At 42.0% G+C, this 23,169-nt stretch overlaps 1 protein-coding gene across 1 annotated transcript in view; it reads right to left on the reverse strand.

The window, feature by feature from the left end:
- Positions 1-2,320: 2,320 nt before the first annotated feature.
- cnot3b (CCR4-NOT transcription complex, subunit 3b) overlaps positions 2,321-23,169 on the reverse strand; it is a 47,968-nt gene continuing 27,119 nt past the window's right edge. The window contains exons 7-19 of the mRNA XM_087834981.1: positions 21,780-21,875; positions 18,007-18,135; positions 17,566-17,656; positions 16,285-16,418; positions 14,167-14,223; positions 11,633-12,584; positions 11,422-11,527; positions 10,951-11,101; positions 7,544-7,640; positions 7,110-7,311; positions 4,075-4,207; positions 3,629-3,754; positions 2,321-3,525 (exon numbers count right to left, since the gene is read on the reverse strand). Of these exons, the coding sequence (XP_087691107.1) occupies positions 3,427-3,525; positions 3,629-3,754; positions 4,075-4,207; positions 7,110-7,311; positions 7,544-7,640; positions 10,951-11,101; positions 11,422-11,527; positions 11,633-12,584; positions 14,167-14,223; positions 16,285-16,418; positions 17,566-17,656; positions 18,007-18,135; positions 21,780-21,875 (2,373 nt within the window). The 3' untranslated portion in view covers positions 2,321-3,426. The remainder of the gene's footprint in view (positions 3,526-3,628; positions 3,755-4,074; positions 4,208-7,109; positions 7,312-7,543; positions 7,641-10,950; positions 11,102-11,421; positions 11,528-11,632; positions 12,585-14,166; positions 14,224-16,284; positions 16,419-17,565; positions 17,657-18,006; positions 18,136-21,779; positions 21,876-23,169) is intronic.

Consider the following 23,169-nt stretch of genomic DNA (forward strand, 5'->3'; position numbering starts at 1 on the left):
GAGTCTGTCCTGGAGGGGAAGATATACTGTAGTTGTGCTGTGGCAATGGGAGCTGCTGGCGGATACATTTCCTCATAAAATGGTCTATCAAATACTTCCTGAGAAATAAAGGAAATATCTACCTGGCATGAAGAGGAGAGGAGGAGGAGGCGGCTAAGAGAGAGAGAGGAAGAGACAGAAACTCAAGTGTTTGGTGTCAAAAACAGGAAAAACAAAAAACAAGAAAAAAAATGAGCTGCTGTCGAGTTATGCTGGCAGCCGTGGAAGAAGCTCGGGCAGTGTGAGAACGAGTGTGTTTGTGTGTGTTTGGTGTGGGCCCAGTCGGCTCAGTCGAACCCTTCAGTGTGTAAACATGGAGCAGAGAGCTGGAGGACAGAGGAGATGTGGGCAGCAGTGCTGGTGTTGCTCTGTTTGTGCTCGAGCACAGAGAGGAGGAGGACGACGAGGGAGGGAGGAAGGGAAAAGGGAAGGAAAGAAGAGGCTGGTGGGAGACGAACAAACTGTCCATCCAGCTGCCGGCAGCATCCAACACCCACCGTGATAACTGCTGGAGCTGCTCTGTGTTAGAGGATCACGTCCCCTGGCTTTGACCTGCTGCTCAGTTTTAGACGTCCAGGGTGTAGCATGAGCCCGGTCTCATACCGACGCCGTCAAAGCTGCTGGTGTCACAGAGGCTGATTTCACGAACAGAGCAGGTCAGGAGCTTTTTGTTTTCTAACACTTGTCAGTTCTCACATGTGGCACAAAACAGGAAGTGGCCCACACGCAGTCCTGAAAATATTTGGCTTGATTTATGTGATAGATCACCAATGCACCACACAGATTTTGCACTAAGGGGCTGGCAGATTAAAGACCGGCCAAGGTCTGATCGGAGTGCGGAGGACTCTAGCGTTCTCACATGTTACTAAAAGTGTGCTTGAGCCCCCTCGGGTGCAGCAACAGTAAGCTGGATGTCGCTATTAATCTGTCATAAACAAGACAGAGCAGGACACAAAGCTCCCAAACGGAGCTCTATGGCCTCTCTGATCTTTGTGTCCACTGTTGCTCTGGTCAGAGATGCAAAAACGACCCCGTCTGTACTGCTGAAGACAAAACGCCAGTATCTGACGTCTTGGGATGAAAACATTTTGGCGTATTTTCAGGCCTAAAGCTTCAAACCTAAATACAGTTGTAGCTTAGCTTGTTGAAAGCTATCAGAAGCACCTGGTTAGCATCTTCCTGCTGCGTGCAGACACCGACACGAGCAGCTGATCGTCTATTTGTCTGGCAGCTGGATGGGAAAACCTCTGCCGACAACCCGGCGCAGCGAAGGTGGACACAATCTGATCTGTGCACAAACAAAACAAACAAAAACTCTACAGAGGAACATCTGTGGACTGACTGAGCTTTCAGCAGGTATTCATAAGTGCCATTATTGTAGTCGTGAGAGGATCCCCGTGCACCTCCGCTGCGTTCGAGTGAACGCAGAAAAATTAAAACTGTGCATGACGAGAAAACTGGGAAAGGAGAAGATTTAATTACAACTTGAATTGTCCAAGCTTCTCCCAGTTTGAAGCCATTTTTGTGAAACTATGACATAACGCTGCCCACCAGGTAAAAGACAGTTACTACCGACACCTCGCCGGCTGCGTTGTCACACTCCTCCTCTGCGGATAGACGGGAGTAGGCAGGGCGGGATATTTTTAGACCAGCGGACAAAAAGCATGAACCACCTCACAAGTAAACAAACACCGACAACGACAATAACAAGAAACGGGACCTCTGGAGCGCGAGCGAGGCCTGCGGTGCCACCTACGACCAGTGTTTACCTGTTCGGCTGCTGGTTGCTTGTTTTCCCAAACAGACCAGAAGAGAGAAGCCAACTCTGCTGAGCTTCACCTCCACAGAGCTGTAAACGGACGCCTCATCGTCACAGCAGCAGGGCAGCTGACCTCATTAATCAGCTGTTTTACACAGAAATCCAACACTTTTGCACCTCAGGAACTTGACACCTGTGATTCCAATGATAACCGCCACACTGGGGGAAGAGATGCTAGGCCTAAATATCAGCTTCTACTCGCTTGTTGAGGCGGAGGAATTCATTCATTAATAGCCTCGCCTACAGCATCTGATATCCGCTGCTCTATTTCATCTCCTTCTGCGTCTGATGATATAACGAGTTAGAAAAATAGATCCGAAAATGCAGAACAGCAAATAATTTTAAATTTCATGATCAGGTTTTCATTAGTTCTGCTTACTTTTACTTTAAACTAAATTTTGCAGTTCTTTTTTTAAAAAAAAACAGATTCATTCATTGTGAATGACTTCCTGTTACTCCAACAGGAAGTCATTTATTGTGAATGACTTCCTGTTACTCCAACAGGACCCCAATCAGCTCTTGTTGTTATGGAGATGAGCTTTACTTTCACATATATAAGGGTGCAGGTGAGCCTGGTTAGCACCACCTCTAACCAATACTTCACTGTTAACACCTCAATAACGGAGACAACCGCACTGATCGTGAAGGTCGATTTTACGGAAGAGCGATTTAAGTGCACAGCTGTGCCTAATAATCTGGCCAACAACTGCATTTCACTGTAGATTCAACGTGGCTGTTCAAGTTTCCCACCTAATTTTGACTGAAGCAGAAACACTGACGTATTAACGGACACGAAAATCATGATGTGCGTCCACGGATATGAAGCCCTGCTATCATTTTATTCCACTACTCCAAATCCAAATTAATCTGGATTATAAACCAGTGGAAAACAAGGCAGAAGCTCAGCATCATTATGTCTCAGGTTACGTGAAGCGTCGCATTAGCGGCTGTCAAGTTCATGAAGCAGAAAAGAGCTGGCTGCTCGTCCTCTTTGACGCGTCCTCGTTTGCTTCTCGCTTGATTTTAAAATTCATTTGTCTCAGCTGATGAGAGTCTGAGAAGTGTTACAGCACTGATGGAGTTCACATTGGTCTGTTTAAAGTAGACAGAGCCTGCGCTGAGAATGTAACTGACCAATAATCTTTGGCCTTTAAAGGGCGGGGCTAACAGAAGCAACAGTTTTAAAGCCAAATTAACAGGATAACTCAGAGTCGAGGGCAGGGGATAGTCGGAATATTATACGCGTGATTATTTTGTGTGTGTTTGTGTGATTTGTCTAAGCCAGGAAATATTTTTATTTAAAAAAAGGCTGCTGATGAAGAGACAGAAAGAAGAAAGGAGGAGATGATGGGAGTGGGAGGGGTTATCACTGCCGGGGTGAGGATGGTAAGGCGGGATTTGGAGGGTCAGGAGGAGGGACGAAACCCGCCCGCCCCCCTCCGGCCCGCACGTCTCCTTTCCCCAGCGAGCTGAGGTCAAATCCAGGAATGTCAGCAGGTGGATCAACCTTCTTCATGCGTCCATCTCTCACTTTCTCAGCTGTCAGTCCTGTCGCGTCTCTCTGCACGTCACTGGAGGTCTCGGTCTTCGAGGTACCGGTACTCAAACGTGAAGCCCTCCTTCTTCCGCTGGCCCCATTTCTCATAGTCAAAGTAAATGTATGTTCCCTAAAACAAGCAAAGAAAACACTAAGTTTGAAGACAAAGAGGAAGGCGCACAACTGAACGTTTGCAGAAACTCTGCGGCTGAACACACAGATGTGATTCTCACCTGCTCAAACTCATCAGTGATGGTCTTGGGTTCTTCGTGCCTCTGAAACCACATCATGTACTTGGTGTGGAACCTCCACGACTGCTTCTTCAGGGCTTTGGCTGCCAGATACTGGGCCTTAGTGCCCTGCAGAGAGGGGGAGAGGAGACGACGAGTGCTGAGAAATGAGACTAAATTAGGAGCACGTTTTGCTCCGAGGAGAAAGAAATCCTCAATTTCACTTGTAATACGATTCATAAATACCTCATGAGCCTAAATTAAATTTGACTTTAGTGTAATCAATTTAGTCTTGACCCTGGACTCCCTAACAGGCCCTTCTTTCATTTAAACTAATCATCTTCATCCTCCAAATTCCGATTCAGCAGATCCAATTTAACCTAAAACAGTCTCACAGAAAGAGTTTGCTGTAAACAACATTTAAGCAGAAACGGACAAACACAGCTTACCTCCAGGTAGTAAAAGATGAAGAAGAGGGTCTCTGTGGAAAGCCTCTGGTAAAACTCTACAGTGTCTGAGTGGGGCGGTGGCACCTGGTGGTGGAAAGGCAGGGTGGGGCAGGGGTTTCTCATCAGGTACTGCCTGTAATACACAGAGACAGAGAGTTAATGGTTTATAAATGAAGAAAATGGCAAGAATTTAGCATAACTTTTTAGATAACGCGCTACATTCCTAAAGTCTTAACTTCAGTATAGAAAGGAGGACAAGAAGAGAAAAGATAATGAAAAAAATTTGTCTTGATCTCATTTTTTTAAGCATCTTTACCTAAAAATCTGTTTTTCATCTCAACTATATTAGATGTTTAAGAAAATCCACAGTGAAAAATTATGTGCTGTCAGAAAAAAGTGTAAGTACTGAAGCACCTCCCTTTAAAACCTTCCATTTGTCAGGGGCAGCCAATCAGAAAACAGGTGGCTTAAAGAGGGTGGCCTTAAAAGCAGATGAACTGATGGGCTCTACGAAAGCTCAGATGGATTTTTGTTGAGCCGTGAAGCACGTTAAGCTACTCTAGCAGAGCTTGAGAATAAAAATATGGGGCTGAAAACAAGCAGAACAAAATAACCGATTAGGATTTCTTCCATGACCTAAACAACCCCCATCGACAGACTTCACCCATCGTCTCTGCACAGTTAAAAGTGAAGAAGCTCTGAGTTAAGGCTTTTAAAAAATAAATAAAGACATGCAAACACTATAAGTGCAAAAATAAAGTAAAGCAACAGGTTGAGATTCCCATTTGTAACCACCAACATCAGAAACTACAAACTGGTCGAAATGTAAGAAAAATCAAAGCCTAACATTTATAATGTGTTTAATTGTGAGAATCAGAGTTATTCTCATGGCAGACTCGCATTTTACCAACATGTGATCTGAAGACCGAGATGTCACATGTTGAGGAACATGTGGGTCGTATATAAAGATTTTCCTTCCCTGATGGATTCACAGAAAGTAGGAAAATTCAGCAGTGGGTCACTCTCTCCACCTAAATGCACTTTTCCGAGTATTTTTAGAATGGTGACAAACCCAGTTTGTCTGTTTCCATGAAGCCGTGTGCACCGAGGGTGCGCCTAAAATAACAGAGTCCCACAAACGGGGCAGAACAGAAAGTGTGTGAGTGTCTGACTAATGTGAGCACTTCAAAACAAACGTGGAGGAAATGACCTGTGTGCGTGTAGGAGAGACAAGTGTGTGTAAGCTGAAGGTGAATTATACTTTAAGAAACAGGTGGAACAAACACGTCTGTCACGCTTTTAGTACAGAGTCGTGTTTTAATCACAACAAGACAAAATCCACGCTCTGAATGTGCGTGCGTGCTCTCATCTGTAAAACACAACAGGTACTGTGGGACAAGAGGGTTTGAGTGTTTGATTTAAATGTCAAATGTATCTGTGTGGGCTGACTGCATTGTAGATACTGTACCAGTATAATCACTTCTGCAATTATGACTGTGTGTACAGGTGGGTTACATTACTGAGCACTCCAGTATCAGACGGTACTACACACAAATCGAATAAAGCGGTGGGGCTTTTATTCCCTGTGCTGCAGTTTCTCCCACTGACTTCAGTTGACTGAATTTTGCTCTTTTAAATATTTTTTACTACAGCTGAGGCTCTTTTGTCCAATCTGATCTGTAGATGTCTTGATAGATTCACTGTGAGGAGATCTTTTAACAACTGTAGTGTATAGCAGCGGTCCCCAACCCCCGGGCCTCGGACCGGTACCGGTCCGTGAGTCGTTTGGTACGGGGCCGCGAGAGTTGAAATGTATGGTTTTCAGGGTTTTTATCGGTTTTCAGCGTTATTTTGTTATCGTTCTTATCATTTACTCGGTTTTCCTGGGTCTTTTCACGTGTGTTATGAATAAATTTTTTTTTTGGTACCAGTACTAGTTTTATTTTGTTGTATTTATCCACGACACCTTAAAGGCCGGTCCGTGAAAATATTGTCGGGCATAAACCGGTCCGTGGCGCAAAAAAGGTTGGAGACCGCGTGCGTATAGTGCTGGTCAAAAGTTAAGTCACTTGTAAATGGGTAAATATGGAATAGATAGTGATTGTTTTTTGTTTGGAAAGTGCACAAACATGAATTTGCACAGTTTTGTTGTGCATGTACAATAACAAAGGGTCATTTCATTCTATGCTATGAGTGGAAAACAGTATATGAGGGAAGAAAAGTGCAGCACTAATGAGCCTGAAAGTCAATATTTGGCACCTTTATTCAACACAGTGTGAACCGAATATACTGCACTGGGATGTGTTTGGGATCATTGACATGCTGCAGAATTAAGATATTATCAGTGAGTAACCTTCCAGGTTATATTGCATATTTGCGCCACGGACCGGTTTATGCCCGACAATATTTTCACGGACCGGCCTTTAAGGTGTCACGGATAAATAAATACAACAATTTTATTTTGTTGTATTTATCTGAAAAAAAGATTTATTCATAACACACGTGAAAAGACCCAGGAAAACTGAGTAAATGATAAAAACGATAACAAAATAACGCTCAAAACCGATAAAAACCCTGAAAACTATACATTTCACACCTGAGCCTCAACTCTCACGGCCCGGTACCAAACGACTCACGGACCGGTACCGGTCTGAGGCCCGGGGGTTGGGGACCGCTGGCATAGAGGATGCAAATCTGACTTTCTGTATGTATGACTTCCTCAGTCTCCACCATGTTTTACAGATGACTGTAGACACTCACTGTTGTACCGCAGTGAACTGCTGAGTTTTCTTAGATTCAGCTAAAGAAATGGGAGCAATTTTTTTAAATTTATTTATTTTTTTACAGCTGACTTGACCCTGGCCTCCTCTGAATTTAAACAGTTGTTTGTTTGTGAAGCTGTCTGTAGTGTGTTGTGTGTACATTACCCTCCACACCTGAAAACTTCTAATGCTGCCGACAATAACGAGGCACAAAGTGCTTTACTTTGCTTTTTCTGACTGCAGAAAAGGTGGGTGGTAAAAATGTCACTGCACCTGATTCTCTCGGAGTCGGATGGGTGTGGCATATGCGTCCACGCCTGCTCCTGCATGGCCTGTTGGTAGACCTGGTCTTTGGACAGGGGAACCGGCCCCAGCGGACACACCCCCAACGATGGGGGGATGCTGACCTCTGACAGCGAGGGCTGAGGTCCTGATGGGGGGCCTGAAGGGGCCGTAGTGCTGCTGGGGAATATTTCTGAATAGGAAAGAGCGAGGGGAAGTGACGAGGAGAGGGATTCGGGTTTTGGAGATGGAGAGAAAGAAAAGTGGAGCTGAGTCAGGGATGATAATATCATCAGCAGTTTTTGTTCAGAGGCGGCTGAGAGTGGGAGGTGAGATGACATTTTGTTCCATTAAAATACAGCTTTTCTATTTCTGCTCTATGGTAACCCTCCATCTCCTTTTATCAAGGTGTGTGTGTGTCTTACCTGAGGTGAGGTGCAGGGAGGTCACGTCTCCCTCGATCCCTGAGCTCATTGCTGCTCGCTCGGCCATGGACTTGAGGCTGCTCAGAGGCTCTTGGGGCTGATGAGGACAGACAAGGAGACACTTGGGAAAAGATTCTCCAGGACGTGTGCACAGAGTTATCATACCTGCTTGAACACAGGAACTCGAGTTCCCGCACCACTGATAATGTTGTCATGGAAATCGCTTTAACTTCAGTTTTCGGGCTGTTTGGTTTCTCTGCTCCTGTGCCCTCCCTTCCTAAGATGCATGTGACGTAGCGTCAGGCAGCTTGAGGAGTGATTTCAAGATGACGGGACAAAACAACAACAAAAATAATGCACTATATGTTCGCAAGTACGTGGATAGCTTGGAGAGTGTCCTTCAATATCATACTGCAATAATGTGATTTACTTCAACTCTTAGATCAGAGATTTTTGTTACCACGAGAAACAAAATCGACTAAAACCATAAAGAAATTATCGTTCTCGTTTGGTGTGTTGACTGCGGTCAGGTTTTATGTGGTGGACCTAAAGTTGTGTGTACTCGTGTCTGCAGGCACATCCAGGGGGTTCAAAGATACTTCAGATTGGTCTGTAGTGCAGCCATTCAGACTGTTTATGGAGTGCCAAATCATGAAGAATATAAAAAGATGGAAGATGAGTTTTAGTGAATGAGGTCAGCACTCTAGTATCAAAAAACCTCTCGTTTCTGTACATCCCCTACAAAAGTCCTACTTTTCTCTCCAGATTTTCTCAGATCATCCAAAATCAGTTGGAGAACCACTAGGGGTGGGGAAAAAAATCGATACTGTGTAGTATTGTGATATTTTGTTTGCTAATAATGTATCGATACAGGGACAGCAGAAATCGATATTTTGTTACAAACAATTTGCTCTCTGACTTCAGAGCATGTTGATCCTTTTTCTGAGCAAGAATCCTGACATTCCTTCACTGTCCAAATGTGACAGTTTACTTATTTTAATTTAAGACATGTTTTATTTTAATTAAGTTTAAAACTTTTTTATTTAATGTAAAATTAGATTTTGTTTTAATTTACTTTCACATTCTTCAGTTGCTGAAGGGGCTGCATAGTTTTCATAAACTGCATAGTTCAGAACAGCTATAATTGTACCAGATGGTTGATTCAGTTAAGTTGGACTAGACTGTAATACAAACCGTTCAGTTTGTCAACAATCAAACTGAAATGAGAGAAAGACTGAGTGTGAGACTTTGATATTAGATAAAATGAATATTGATAAAGTTTACCTTTATGTACAGAATCTGAATATCGCAAAATATTTTAAAAAATTGCAATAATATCGTATCGTGGGATGTATGGTGATTCCCACCTCTAAGAACCACTGGGTTAGTCTAAAATATTCCATAAAAATAAAGTTGAACTTAAAGCCAAAGAAATTAGTAAGTTTAGTCACAGGCTAACTCGAGCTCAATTGTGCGTATGCAAAGATACGAAACGGAAGAAATTCACACTGGGCAAGTTTGGTAAAATATTCACTTCACACCGAGTCTCGAATACCTACCAGCTAAAATGATCCCACAGACTTTTCTCCTGATACTAATAAATATTAAATATTGTCACCATGGTTCAACTTCACTTTTATGTAAAGACGGGGAATTGGAGAGAAGCGAAATCGCAGGACTAAGTTATAAAAATGTGTTTCTCTAAATTAATTCCACATATCAGTTGCACTCCAGTTTTCTGTATTATCAGCGAACATTTGCAGATTTACTAAAATACGTCAACAACTGTATTTGCAGAAGTAAAAGGGAGGCGAAACTCTGCACTGGGTCTAAACGCACCACTGATATGGTCTTATCACCACACACCTAACAAAAATATAGTTCATAATTGCCTCGTAATTTGTAATTTGTAAACAGTTTTTAGAAACTGGAGTAATTTACTGCAATTATACAACCGATATTACATCGTCAGGCTTTTCTTTTGTTGTCCAAGGACACTATCCAAAAGTACTGAGCTGTGCAACACTAAGCTCCGTTACAGATTTACACCGGCTTGAAATTTTATACAACAGGAAGTTTGGATAAAATTCACAGGGCTGCAGAATCTCCAGCAAAAACTGTTTTTGCAAGTTTTCAGTAATTCAGATTTTGCAGCTTTAACGTTTCTTTCATCAAGAATCAAATGATCTTACTTTTTTTTTTATATCCCCATGGAAACACTGTATAATTGGAGATCACTTTTGAACTTACAATGATCTGGCACAACATTATGACTACCTCTAATATTCTGTTTGCCCCCCTTCTGCTGCACTGATCCGTCAAAGCACAGACTCAATCCCACACCTGATAGTGTGCTGTGGTATCAGCACCGGTTCCTTTAAGTCCTGTGAGTTGCGAGGTCAGGGATCCATGCATCAGACTTGTTTATCCAGCACATCTCACAAATGTGCAACTGGATTGAGATCTGGGTAATTTGGAGATCAAGTCAAGACCTCAAACTTATTGTTCTGCTCTTCAAATCATTCCTGAACCATTTTTTGCTTTGTGGGCGGATGCATTACCCTGCTGAAGATGCCACAGCCATCAGGGAATACAGTTTCCATGAAAGGGTGTGCATGGCCTGCAGAAATGCTTAGTTAGGTGGTAAATGTCAAAGTAACATCCACATGGATGGCAGGAACCAAAGTTTCTCAGCAGAACATTTCTCAGAGCATCATACTGCCTCTGCCGGCTTGCCTTCTTTCAAATCGTACATCCTGATGCCAGATGGTCCCCAGGTAAGCACGGCACAAACACGCAGCAATCACAAGATTTAAAAGAAAGCCACTTCATCATACCAGCCCACCTCCTCCTGTTGCTCTGTGGTCCAGTTCTGATGCTCAAATCTTTACTTTTACCCAATTTTCCTGCTTTTAATACATCAACTCTGAGCACAGTGTTCCCTTGGTCCCTGATATCCCCACTCACTCACAGGTGCCATGATGAAGAGATAATCAGAATCATTCACTTCACCTGTCAGGGGTCATTATGCTGTGTGATCGGTGTATATTCATACCTCTTTAAAACATTACTGTACCAACCTAACTTGGCAGGTATTTGGTTCCTCCCTGTTTTTGGCACTGTTCTCTCAGTGTTTGCTGTAATTTGCTTTAAACAGCTCTGTTAATCAACAAACAGCAGTAATGAGACTGTAATCATCTCCCCTTTGGATTTAACTGTTGGCAGAATGAATTAATTAAAGCAGAGGCCATTCTTATTGTGTCTGCATGCAAATTAATAGTCTGTGGAGATTTGGGAGATTAAGTTGCTCTCTTAGCAAACAACATTCAAATCCCAAACTCCCATATGGCCCCTAAAAACGATTAAAAACATAGCTGTTCGCCTTCGTACGTTCAAATGTGTCTCACCTTGATGCTGTCGGAGGACTGCTGTGAGTAGGACATTGGCCCATTCAACAGGTTGCTGCCGCTCACCGTTTTGGCCTCGCTGTAAGAGGCCGGGGATGGAGAGCTGGACGACAAACTTATAGAGCCCAGTAGACTGGGACCAGTGTCCTTACTGGAAATAGGAAACGTGGATTAGTTTAGGCTGGGGTCACAGTCAAAAAGGAGCACAAATCTAAAGAAGTTACAGAAAGTCTTGTTTTTCAACAAGCAGCAGAAGTTTCACAATAAAGTCCCCGAAGGTTAAAAGGCTTTTAATTAGAAGTGCATATAGGAAGACTTTAATGCAGTCATTTTAGCTATGGAATCTGAGCGGCTCTAAGGATGCTTTGTACAAGTTCTAACCAAAAAGGAGAGTAGTGGTGACAGTCAATTTAATTAAAATGCTACTATAAAAACAATCATGTCCTCCAACCAGCTGCTTTGGCTACTTACGGCTGATTGGCTGTGGAGGTCAAAGATGAGGGTTGGCTGCTTTGCGATTGGCTGGCACTGTTGAGGGCGGAGTCTGCTGTGCTGTCTGCTACCACAGCACTGTAACCTGTAATAAAAACATCAATACATAAATGCACTTAGAAATCATCCTCAGGTCTACAGATGCTGGACAAACAGTCGATCTGTCGAAGCGCAGACATCAGATACTCACTAGTGCTACCGTTCTGCTTCTGTCGGCTCGGTGGTCGGACAGGGAGCGAGTTTCCTCCTACTACTCCACTCCCTGCTGATCCCGAGCTGCCTCCGTTGCTCCCGATGACTCCTACTCCGCTACCTGGGGCTAAACCTCCCACCGAGCTCGGCGACACCAAGGACGAGCCCTGCACCCCTGACTGACTAGAGCCCAAACCCAGAATCCCAGAGCCGACCACGCCCGGCGCTGCACCCAGCAGACCTCCTGTCGAGGATGTCGGCCCGCCGACTGTCATGTTCCCGCTGCCGATGGAGCCTACAGCACTGTTGGTCGTTGCTGTGCTGACTCCACCCAAAGAGCCTGGTAAGCTGGAGCCGACCGCCTGAGCGTAGGGTGCAGGGGTGTTACTGGACAGAAGGCTTGCCATGGTGCCCGTCAGGGATGCCGGCATCCCCGACAGGCCGAGGCCTCCGGACATGGGGCTGGTGGTGACGACGCCCGAAAGGCCTTTCCCCAAAGAGAGGCCCAGGCTGAGGCCCAAGCTGTTGGAGGTTGGCGTGGACCCTGATGGAGCCTGCGGCTGCGAATTTGAAGCACGGAGCTCCAGTGTGCTGGCATTGGGTGGAGAGGCGGCCAGTGAGGCAGGGTGGCTGTTGGTGGAGGTGCTGGAGTTGGAGATAGGAGCTGAAGAGGAGGAAGAGGAGCTAACGGAGTTTTTGGCCTGTTGCTGCTGCGCTGACGGGTGCGGCGGCTGCTGGGTGGCGTTGCTGTAGCTGCCAGCGGAAGTGTTGGTGAGGTGACCTGCTGAGTTGCTGTGATGACTGTTGCCCCCAGAGCTACTGCTTCCTCCCCCAGCGATGGTCGCCATAGAGACCATCGAAGATGAGGTCAGTCCCGAGACGGAAGAAGAAGCAGAGGAGGAGGAAGAAGAGGATAACGAAGAGGAGGGATTTCCATTCTTCACAGGCGACTGAAAAATATAAAAAATACATGAATTAAAAATTAACCTGATGTCTTAATCAATGACTTTTCAAAGCACTGCTCTTGTTGCTCCATTCCTAAAACACATCATTGTTTAATTACAGTACAATGAACACTGCTCATTTATCACTGAGGACATAAACCAAAGTCAAAGATTCGATTCAACATGAGGGACTGAGCCACACAACAATAGATTTTAAAGCAGATGAGATAAGTATGTTGTTTGGGGATTTCAGGGAAAAATCTCCATGAAAATTTCAGGCTCATTTGTGGTCTTAAAACAGGAAAAGGATAGTGCTTTGTTTTCCCTGCTAGTCATTAGGGGTGGAGGTAAAAATCGATACTGTGTAGCATCGTGATATTTTGTTTGCTAATAATGTATCGATACAGGGACAGCAGAAATCGATATTTTGTTACAAACAATTTGCTCTCTGACTTCAGAGCATGTTGATCCTTTTTCTGAGCAAGAATCCTGACATTCCTTCACTGTCCAAATGTGACAGTTTACTTATTTTAATTTAAGACATGTTTTATTTTAATTAAGTTTAAAACTTTATTTAATGTAAAATTATATTTTGTTTTAATTTACTTTCAAATTCTTCAGTTGCTGAAGGGGCTGCATAGTTTTCATAAACTGCATAGTTCAGAATAGCTATAATTGTACCAGATGGTTGCGTTCAGTTAAGTTGGACTAGACTGTAATACAAACCGTTCAGTTTGTCAACAATCAAACTGAAATGAGAGAAAGACTGAGTGTGAGACTTTGATATTAGAGAAAATGAATATTGATAAAGTTTACCTTTATGTACAGAATCTGAATATCACAAAATATTTTTAAAAATTGCAATAATATCGTATCGTGGGATGTATGGTGATTCCCACCTCTACTAGTCATCGATGAAGGAGATAACAAAGAGACTGTGCAACATTTATATATAACTGTCACCAATGGCTGTATTTAATATGTAACCATTATGAAGAACCCTGTTGTCAAGTCTCAACCTAAGTGTTTTTGCCATTGCCATGAAGGCAACCAGAGGGATCGCCCCCTACAGGACATTGGAGAGATTGCAGGTTTAAGCAGACACTTCATGTAAGGAGGAGACTCAAAGAATCCTGAAAAGAAATCTTTGCAGTAGCAAAAAAGTCATTAAGTAGTAAAAACAGGCAACATATTAGTACATACTATAATTAATGTTGTTGCCCTGGTGCATGACCATAGATGTTTATGACAGTTTCAGTTTCATGTTGTAGCAAACCTCTCTACTCTGTGTTTTAGTAAAGATGTAGAAATTTTACACTTTTTGTTTGTGGTGTGTTGAGCAGTGTTGGTGCTCTGGATACTGTGGTTTGAGGTTCTGGCTCTTTCCTAGTTTGTTTAGGATCAGACTGGTTCCAAGATGACTCCAGAGTCGTTAGACCAGAGTCCTTAGAGTCTGACTCTGTTTACTTAACAAAAATTAACTGATAACTGCAGCACTTTATGATAATCTCAGAAGGTAATGATGTTCCTGGAGCTTTCAGCACTCCTGCTTGTTTTCTGGGAGAGGTTTCGGCATCTTCACACTAACCTGACTAACTTCACTGTCTGTCGAACGTCCCCTCTTCTTATCATCTTCTGAGTTCTCCTGAAAAAACACACATGGCATTAGGGCCACAGAGACAAACACCATGGTTGTCATCATGCAAATGTGGGTGTGAAGTGAAAGAAGAAGAAGAAGGGTGGGGGGTGGGGAGCAGGTAGCAGATTTAAGCTTTGCAGAGCTTTTTGGGTCTGGTTAAAGTATCCAGAGCTGTCCATGGCAGTTAAGTAATTAATGCACTTTATATTTAATTTGCATTTACCATCAACACCTTTATACGAGCACATTTTTTCTTCTCAGTCTTGCTTAATTCTTATGCTGCTTATGTGTATGGGAAAATGGAGATCATCTTTATTTCAGATTTTTGCCCTGTGTGCAGAAACATGCAAAGTAGACCTCAATTTAAGACGCGTGCACTTGCATTAACATTACTCTGTGTACATGTTAGTACATCAGAATCAACCCACTATCTGCAATGTGCATCCTGCCACATTCCCATTCCTGTGTGCATGTTAACACAAAGGTGTGTCGTGGAAAAAGCTGTGGAATTTTTTTTTTTTTAAAAATTGGCTGCAGAGCGAGTAACCCTATAAAGACAATCAAACCACAACGCAAAAATAAAACAAAGTGAACACATACTACAGGTTGAAAGCAACACAGCAGCTACAGCCAAAGTAGAGCGAGTGTATGTATGGGAAGAAGAAAAAACACTGTATGAATATATATATTGTAAGTGCTTTGGCAGAACATAAGAGGCAGACTATGTAAGTGAACAGACTTATCAGTATCACAGCTGTGTGTTTAACAGGGCACGTACAGATTTAATGTTTGAAAGAAAGAAAAAAAATCAAACTGAGCCTCAGACTATGTGCAAAAGGTCAGCAAGTACAAGAGGTGCCCTATTTTAGGATTATATGTTTAGGCTTACAGATCAATAAAACTGTTTAAAAATTGCAGCCACTGAGGGGAAAAAAACAAACAAAACAAACAAACAAAACATAGGAATAAAGTTTCATCTTTGAATCTATATTTTTTACTGGAGATCAGTATCAACTCAGGGAAATTAAAAACCTTTTGATGGTTTTTAAAACTTTATACCCTCCATGCATCAAGTTCTACAATGAATGCTGAATTCTCTGGAGCACTGATTGGTCAGTAGGTGGTTATACATGCGTTGATCTTCTATCTTGCACGTGATCTGCTCTGGAACAGATTAGCTCTGTAGCTTAAGTGAGTGCTAATAAAACTAACTACCTCTGGAACACTAAAACTTCCAGATTCTGCTTCATAGAACAGCCGTCTGTAGTTTGGGACTCCCAGATGTTTTGTTACATTTGACTTTTCCTGCAAACTCTAAAGTAAAGCAAACATCCAAACTTATACTGCGTCTCAATATCATCATGTACGTCTGTGTCGAACAAACTCAACAACTTCTAGAAACCTTCACAGCCGAGTCAGAGCAGCCTACTGAAGACCTTCCTCATCCTTTACATTCCCTTTAATGCCACGGTGTAACTTCTCATCAGCGGCGCGGAACAATACCACGCCTTCTATTCAGACAAACGAGCCCTATAATAACTGCTCTCACTACATACTGTGTGTGGGCGGATAGGAAGAACAGATGATATAAAGGCAACGCAACAGAACAATGAGAGCAGATGGCAGGGCACTACAATAGCTACAAAGGCAATTATCTTTCATTTATATTTTAGATATTGACTCAACTTGAGTGTAACAATCGACTTAATTTCCCTCCATTACCAGTTTTACTTCAATAGAACCATTAGTGACATGTTCAGCAGTCAGTGATGAGATAACAACACTGGATGATTATTTTTGGTGGAAAAGCAGCAGGTTGATTTATTAATTTGGATTTTTAAAGTAATTTTAATTGTCATATCACTGGGGACGGGAACATCAAGGATGCAAATCATATGCAGAAAAGCTTGAATGATTGTGAGCAACAAGTAGGCTCCAAATTACTCTTAATCCTTTTTAAATGACTTTAAAAAGCCCTCAGTGTTTTATTTATTAGTGCACAGCTTGCACAGACAAAAGCGCACACATAACAGAAGCTTTAGCTAACTCTGGGGAAAGTTCTCTTACTGTAGTGCAAGTAGCAGGCGACGGGGGGATGGGCGAAGATGAGGTGGTGGAGGTGGGTGTGCTGCTGGACTGCTGGAAGATCTCGTCCTCCAAGTGCGAGTGCCCCGGCGGTGAAGTGGCGACCAGCGACTGAGCTGGAGAGAGCAGAGGCAGAGAGGGAGGTCAGTGAAAGTCAAAAGGCCTTTAAGACTTTGGTAGGTTTAAATGTTTAAAGCTGAGTATACAAAAACTGTGGTTTGGGCCATTTTAATAATATATGATGTATATGTGATATAGTCGAAAATGTTAAGATTTTCCATTGGAAGTGACCGGGATTAGAAATGAGATATAAAAGGATGAGTTTGGACATGTGCAGAATAGAGACGTTGGATTGACTGGAAGAAGAAAATGCTGAATATGGAGCAGACAGACAGAAGGAAAAGAGAAAGACCACAGAGAAGATTCATGGATGTAGTGATGGAAAACATGGTGTGACAGAGGAGGATGCTGGGGATACGGGGAGGATATTACGTGCAACTAGAAAAAGTTGCATTTCCTGCAAAAATGCAGTGTGAATGCTGTGTAGTGGAATCTGAAAAAAGCAGAACTATCTGCTGAAAAGAGGTGTAGAGGCTTATCTGTGGTGAAAACTGCTTTATTTGAAAGGGTGGAGTAAGCGCAAGAGGAAAAGATGTGGGGCAGCAGCCACAGGTAGGATTCGAACCTGCGCCACCTGGTCTCAAGGCGGCTACTCATCTCACTAAGCTAAACTTGAGCAGAAGAAACTGAAATTTGTGCTGAAAACGGGTGAAAAAGCTGAACCTTCTGCTTAAAGGAGGTGAACTTGTTGAACTTTCTTCTGAAAAGAGGCGAAGGAGCTAAAATTTGTGTTGAAAAGAGTTTAAAAAAAATTGTTAGCTGAAGAAATTGTTGCCATAAGTGGGATTTGAACCTGTGCCTCCCACTCTGAGAACGGCTGCTCATCTCACTGAGCTAAAACACAGCCCACCCCCGGGGAGCTAAATCAGCATAGACACTTGTGATGTGGTCCCATTCATCTCAAGGGGCCAAAAAACAGGCATAAAATGCTTAATATTTCAAAAAGTATAAAAGTTATGAGCGCCAAAAGATATAGCTGGCATTAGCAGAAAGAGCAGAACAGTTTAAAATCTGAATGGTGAAAATCGGCTGAAAGCTGAGGGAGTTTTCAGCCTCACGGCATTCACACAATTACATAATCATTACATGTAAACAAATAAAAAGTGAATTCAGAAACCAAACCCCGGCTCCTTCTCTACTTACGAATGTCCTCCAAGTCCAGATCGTCGTAAAGGAATTCGTTCTCCTCAAAGTCGGGATCCTGCGACGAGTCTATATAATACTCTACGTCATCCTGAGGAAAGTGCAGATAGAAGGGAAAGTTACAAGAAAGCTTCGTATACGACATTTCTTAAACTAATTTTTCGTGTGGCAGTATATAAATAAATTCATCTGATGAAGGTTTACACTTTTTCTATAAATATTATTTCATTTAGTTGATGGAAAAACAAAGAAAAAGGCCATAAAACAAATTTTTAGGAAATGTTTGGCACACTAATTAACTTAGAATAAGTTATTTCTGCAAGTAACACCCGAAGAAGATCTTGTGGACACAAACTGTGCCTTTGTGCAAACATTTAGTTGCTGATTTTATGTTTAAAACTGAGAAAAGGACAGAAAACACCAATCACTCTAGCCTCTGACCTTGATCTTCCTGATGGCTTCCACCTGCACAGAGTCGTTGTCCAGCATCCTCAGTATCGTCTCCAGCATCCGGATGTGGTACCGATGCCTCTCAATGAATTTCTTCAGCTCCTCGATCCGGTCCTGCTTCTGTACAACCAGAAATAGGCGAGGGGAGAAGAAGAAAAACAAAAAAAAACAGCAATTTAAGTAATGTAAGGAGGCAACACAGGCCCACAATCTACTTTTTAAATTTGCTTGAGTCCAAACATTCATTATATCTGTGTTATGAAAATCTCTTAACATGTTGGTGCTTGCCAATTCTCTACTGTTGGACTAAAAGAAGAAAAAAGAAGAAAAAAAAAAAGTCCAAATGTATATCTACCATTGTTGCAAAAGAAAAAAAAAAGGACAGGAAAAATAAAAATCATGTTACATATTTAAAAATTGAAACAAAAAGCAAACAGGAGTCGGAGCATTTGACGGCTATAAGGCTGTGCGAGCGTAACATGCTGCTACATGTGCACTTTATGGCTTAATGCATCATATAAGCTAGCTCACGCATAACTGCACCTCTTACTTCAATATTTAATATTTCTAAAGCTTCATACATATTCTGGAGCTCTCAGCCATGTATTGCGTTTCTTTGTCCAGATAAAACTAACACACCCAGATACCTCTGAGGAATAAAAGAAAAGAGTGCACGAGCAAGCTGGGCTGATGTGATTATAACAACACAGCAGCTGTTAAAACAGGCGGTCAGGACTCTTATGGAAATGTCTGGTGTGGCTGCTGGTGCAGGCAGCCAAGTGTGGCATGTTAATGTTTCACCTTAGTGCATTTTAATGCTGCACCAGAACAGTCAGGAGCATGAACAAGCCTCCAACATACACCTGAACTCTTTGGCCTCATGAGCCACAGCTACAGTTGTAGTCAGAAGTTTATATGTACTTAGAAGCATGAATTTAATGAGATCATCCTTGTACTGTTTTTTCCAGGGTGGCATCATGGTGCAGCACACATCTTTAATGAGTTTAAAAACAATCGGCTGCACAAGTTTGTTTTCTCTAATCCACACAGCCTCAAAGATATGAAGGATTTGTTTGACAGCACTTACTGCATTGAGCAATACTCTGAATGGGAAAATCCAAAACTACCCCATGACATTCATGTCCATGAGTATGCAGACCACAAGTGTAATTAAGAAACGGTCCAAGCCTGGTTCCCCCTATACAAGTTTATTTGGCTCTAACTAGGGCTGCCACAAACGATTATTTTGATAGTCGACTAGTCACCGATTAGTCGACTAATCAGATCATCATCCATTGGATGTAAAACGTACAGCTTATTGCACCAGCAGCATCTGCTCTTATATAACTATCATTAGCTTAGAGCTTGAAGTGTTTAAGGTATGTGCTAACTAAAAATAAAGACAAGATGATAGTTTATTAAATTTTAATGAAATTTGCAGATTGTTTCAGTGAAGTTTAATAAACTCAGCCGTCTGCTCCTTGCTATCTAAAATATAACAGGACACCGGAGGATATTCTCGAGCATCTCTTTAACTAATCTCAGCCAAACCGATTTACTCAGGAACAAATAAAATACTAAAAAAAGCCAAACAGTAACATTTTAAAGTTATCCAAGTGACTTATATATATCATGTTTAACTTGAGTAGCGAAAGAAGGCGGTGGGTTTGAAAACGATTTGCCCGGAGTCCGGTGTTCTCGGGGCTCTAGTGAGCCTAGCCCCCGGCTAGCTATCGAGCTAGTGGGTAACAGACGTCTCCGAAAACGTCAGAGCGCTTTTGAAAATATGCGGAGTCTTGATAAACTGAGCAGATATTTCAGGTTTACACAGCTACATTCTTGCCTGAAAACATGTTAAACGTTTATTTTGTGACCCAGAAAGAATAATAAGAGTAATATTAAAACTAACTAGCTGCTGCCGTTGTTGGAAATTGAGCTGGGCCGCGCTATGAATTCTGGGAGCTTCTTCTTCTTCGGGGTTTAACAGCAGCTGGCATCCTTGTACATGCAGTGCTGCCATCTTCTGTTTCAGTCCGTTATTACACTCTTAAATCCTACTACTTATTCCTGCGTCTTTTGTGATCTTACAAAGCTTCAAACGACACGTCAACTATTAAATCAGTCGTCGACGATTTTGATAGTCGACGTAATCGTGACTAGTCGACTAATCGTGGCAGCCCTAGCTCTAACATTAATAAAACAAATTGTTTTCTTTTATTTTTTGTTTCCCTATTTTGATCCCAATAAATCCTTAAAAGACTCGAAATATATTGTATTGTAATGTTAATCTAAAAAACAAAAAAATTAAAAAACAAAACAAACATAAGTCGTGAGTTTTGTATGAATTCTTCTGTCTGGCTACAGCAGTCTGCAGCAAATGTTACTCAAACAGGGGCAAAGTGCATTTGTTACAGAGTATTTTCAATTGCAGATTAAAACACATTTGGTGCTCTAGTAAGTATTTGGGGCAGCAGAACAAAATAAAGAGTGTGTGTGTGTCTGATGTTAATGCAGCAGTGTGTATCGGAGGAGTTTTTAATAGTTTCTGGACAACAAAAGAGCTGGAAGAACACAACACCCTCACAGTGAGAGGAAAATACCATCAGAGGTATCCTGTAAATTATAAAATAAAAAAAACATGTTAAAAGTTTTAGTCCTGAGCTTCTTTTCATCCTTCATCATATACTGCCAGGACTTCCTCTTTGTGCAGAGTAGCCTGAAACTGATTTTCTGAACATGTCACTGTCCTCAGATGGCCTCCAATCACCAGATCTCAATCTAATGGAGCTCCCTTTGGGATGCGGTAGATTTATATCGGGGATCTGCAGCAACTGTGTGACGCAGTCAATATACGAATCTATGCCATGAAGAATTAGGGCAGGTCTGAAGGCAAAAGAAGGTCCAGATCAGTATTAGTAAGGACCTATTAAAGTGGCCAGTGCAACATGCAACATGTCCTAATAGGAGCCAACTTTGTGGTAAGATTTAACCAGAACCCCTCTTTATCTCTGCACACACTTTGTAGTTTGTTTGTTTTTTTAAAATTCATCCTTCTTGCATCTTGAACATTTAAAAATCAAAGCACAACAGAGAGACCCTGTGTGAAGATTTTTATACCAGAAGAAATGTTAAGCCTTAAACTTTTCGGTCTGAAAACCACAATCTTACAGCAGCAGTACAGTGCAACACCAACTCTGAAGATCTCTGCTGAGAGAGACGGTCCTACGCTTTTGGCCAGCTAAACTAACCGCACAAGATACAGATAAAAATAAACTCCTCTGGGTCTCATTTATGAAACGAAAAATTCGTGCTCACAACTAAACGCGAGGCTAACAAAGTCGGCTGCAAACACTTTCTGTGACATAACAAAAAGTATTTTCTTCAGCATGAGCTATAAACTCAAACATGGAATCTCAAAGTTTTCATGCTTTTTGCAAATATCTGCACTGTGTCATCCACAGGTTTCTCTATAAATGAGATCCCTGGAGAGGACTTGAAACGAAAACCAACAGAAAGAAGAAGTCAGGAGAGTTGCCCTTGTCTGGATAGAGACAGAAGATGAATGGAGGACACACTATCTGACCTCTGTAGCAGAGAGGGAGATAAAAGAGGAGAGAGAAAGGCTGCAAGGCTAAGGCCGGCTGACCGAGTGATCTGTGTCAGCTGTAAACAGACGAGGGAGAAGGCTGAGAGGAAAAGAACCTCGACAGAGGCAAGTAGAGAAGAAAATAATGAATGAATCAGAGATGAGAGCACACACTGACCTCCTTGTCTCCTTTCTTTTTTCTCGTCTGGACTGAGAGAGACTCCACTTCGCTCTCGAACTGGTCCACCTGCATGTTCAGAGTGTCTATCGTATTCTGAGCAAGAAAAGACATTAAAAGTTAACACGGCAGCGGTGTGACAAAACTCAGCTGGTTATTAGACCTTTAACTAGATCGGCTCTTGATAAAATTTATCATTAAAATCTTTAAATATTTGCTGCCATTGTAAACCTTGGATGACATTAAAAATCAACTCTTTGGCGTTTGGAATCATCGGCTGACGAAACAAACCATGTTTAGATGCAGAAGTGGCTTTTTAATAGTGGAAGAACGTGACTTTCCTTCGCTCGCTTATTAAGTCGGTTCGGATAAGTTTAAAAAAAATGTACTCAGGCTTAACATGTAAAAAACACCAAGTATTAAACTAAAAAGCCTCATTTTGCTGTTAAGATTACAAAAGGCAAAACAAAAGCAGGAAGTCATTGAGTGTTTAAAATGTGTCGTGCAGCAAGTTTTTCCATAACGGAGGAATGTTTTGTTCACAGCCATCGCTGAAGGATTCCCAAAGCATGGACTAAAATTTAATTAAGCAGGTTTATTACATTAGATTTCATTTATTCAATCGAAATAGATATTTTTGTTCATAAAATGCACAGAAAAAAAATATTAAAAGAGATTTCTGTGAACACAAAACACCAACACACACTGTTGGACACCAGTCTTATTCCTCAGCCTCCTAATAAATATACCTATAGTCTCAATTTCAAACTCCTGCATCTCATTCTTGAGTTACTGCATTTACAAACTGCCCGCCCACCCGGCAGGGTGACAACAATACCCCAAACAGTGTTTGACAACTGAGGGGTAAAAAAATAAATAAAATAAAGGCAACATTAATTTACTGCCTTTATTATAGATGGGCTAATATACATAGAAGTTTAGTCCCACCATTCTGAGACTTGGGGGAATCCCCCATTAAGTCTAAGGCTATGTCCACACGTACACGGGTATTTTTGAAAACGCAGATTTTTCAATGCGTTTGCACCTTTCGTCCACACGTAAACGGCGTTTTTGGTCACTGAAAACGGAGATTTTTAAGGTGGATATTTTCGAAAACTCAGTTTTTGCATTTACGTGTGGACGAGAAAAACGGAGAAATGCAGCGTCAAAGCTGTGCGCATTTATTTGACGTCACACTGTGCGCCACGTTATTGTTTCGGTGAAATTAATTTCTACAATACTGTTAATTGTTCTCTCTGCAGTGTTTAAATGCTTACATATACACACACAGTTACTGTCCCTCCACACATACGACTCGGTTCTGCTTCTATGCCCCAGCTTTGTTTACTTTTTCCCCACCGAGGCTTCTACACTTCTGATTGGCCAACAT

Source organism: Neolamprologus brichardi, chromosome 22 (genome assembly GCF_056152115.1).
Source record: "Neolamprologus brichardi isolate AB-2024 chromosome 22, ASM5615211v1, whole genome shotgun sequence".
NCBI lineage: Eukaryota > Metazoa > Chordata > Actinopteri > Cichliformes > Cichlidae > Neolamprologus > Neolamprologus brichardi.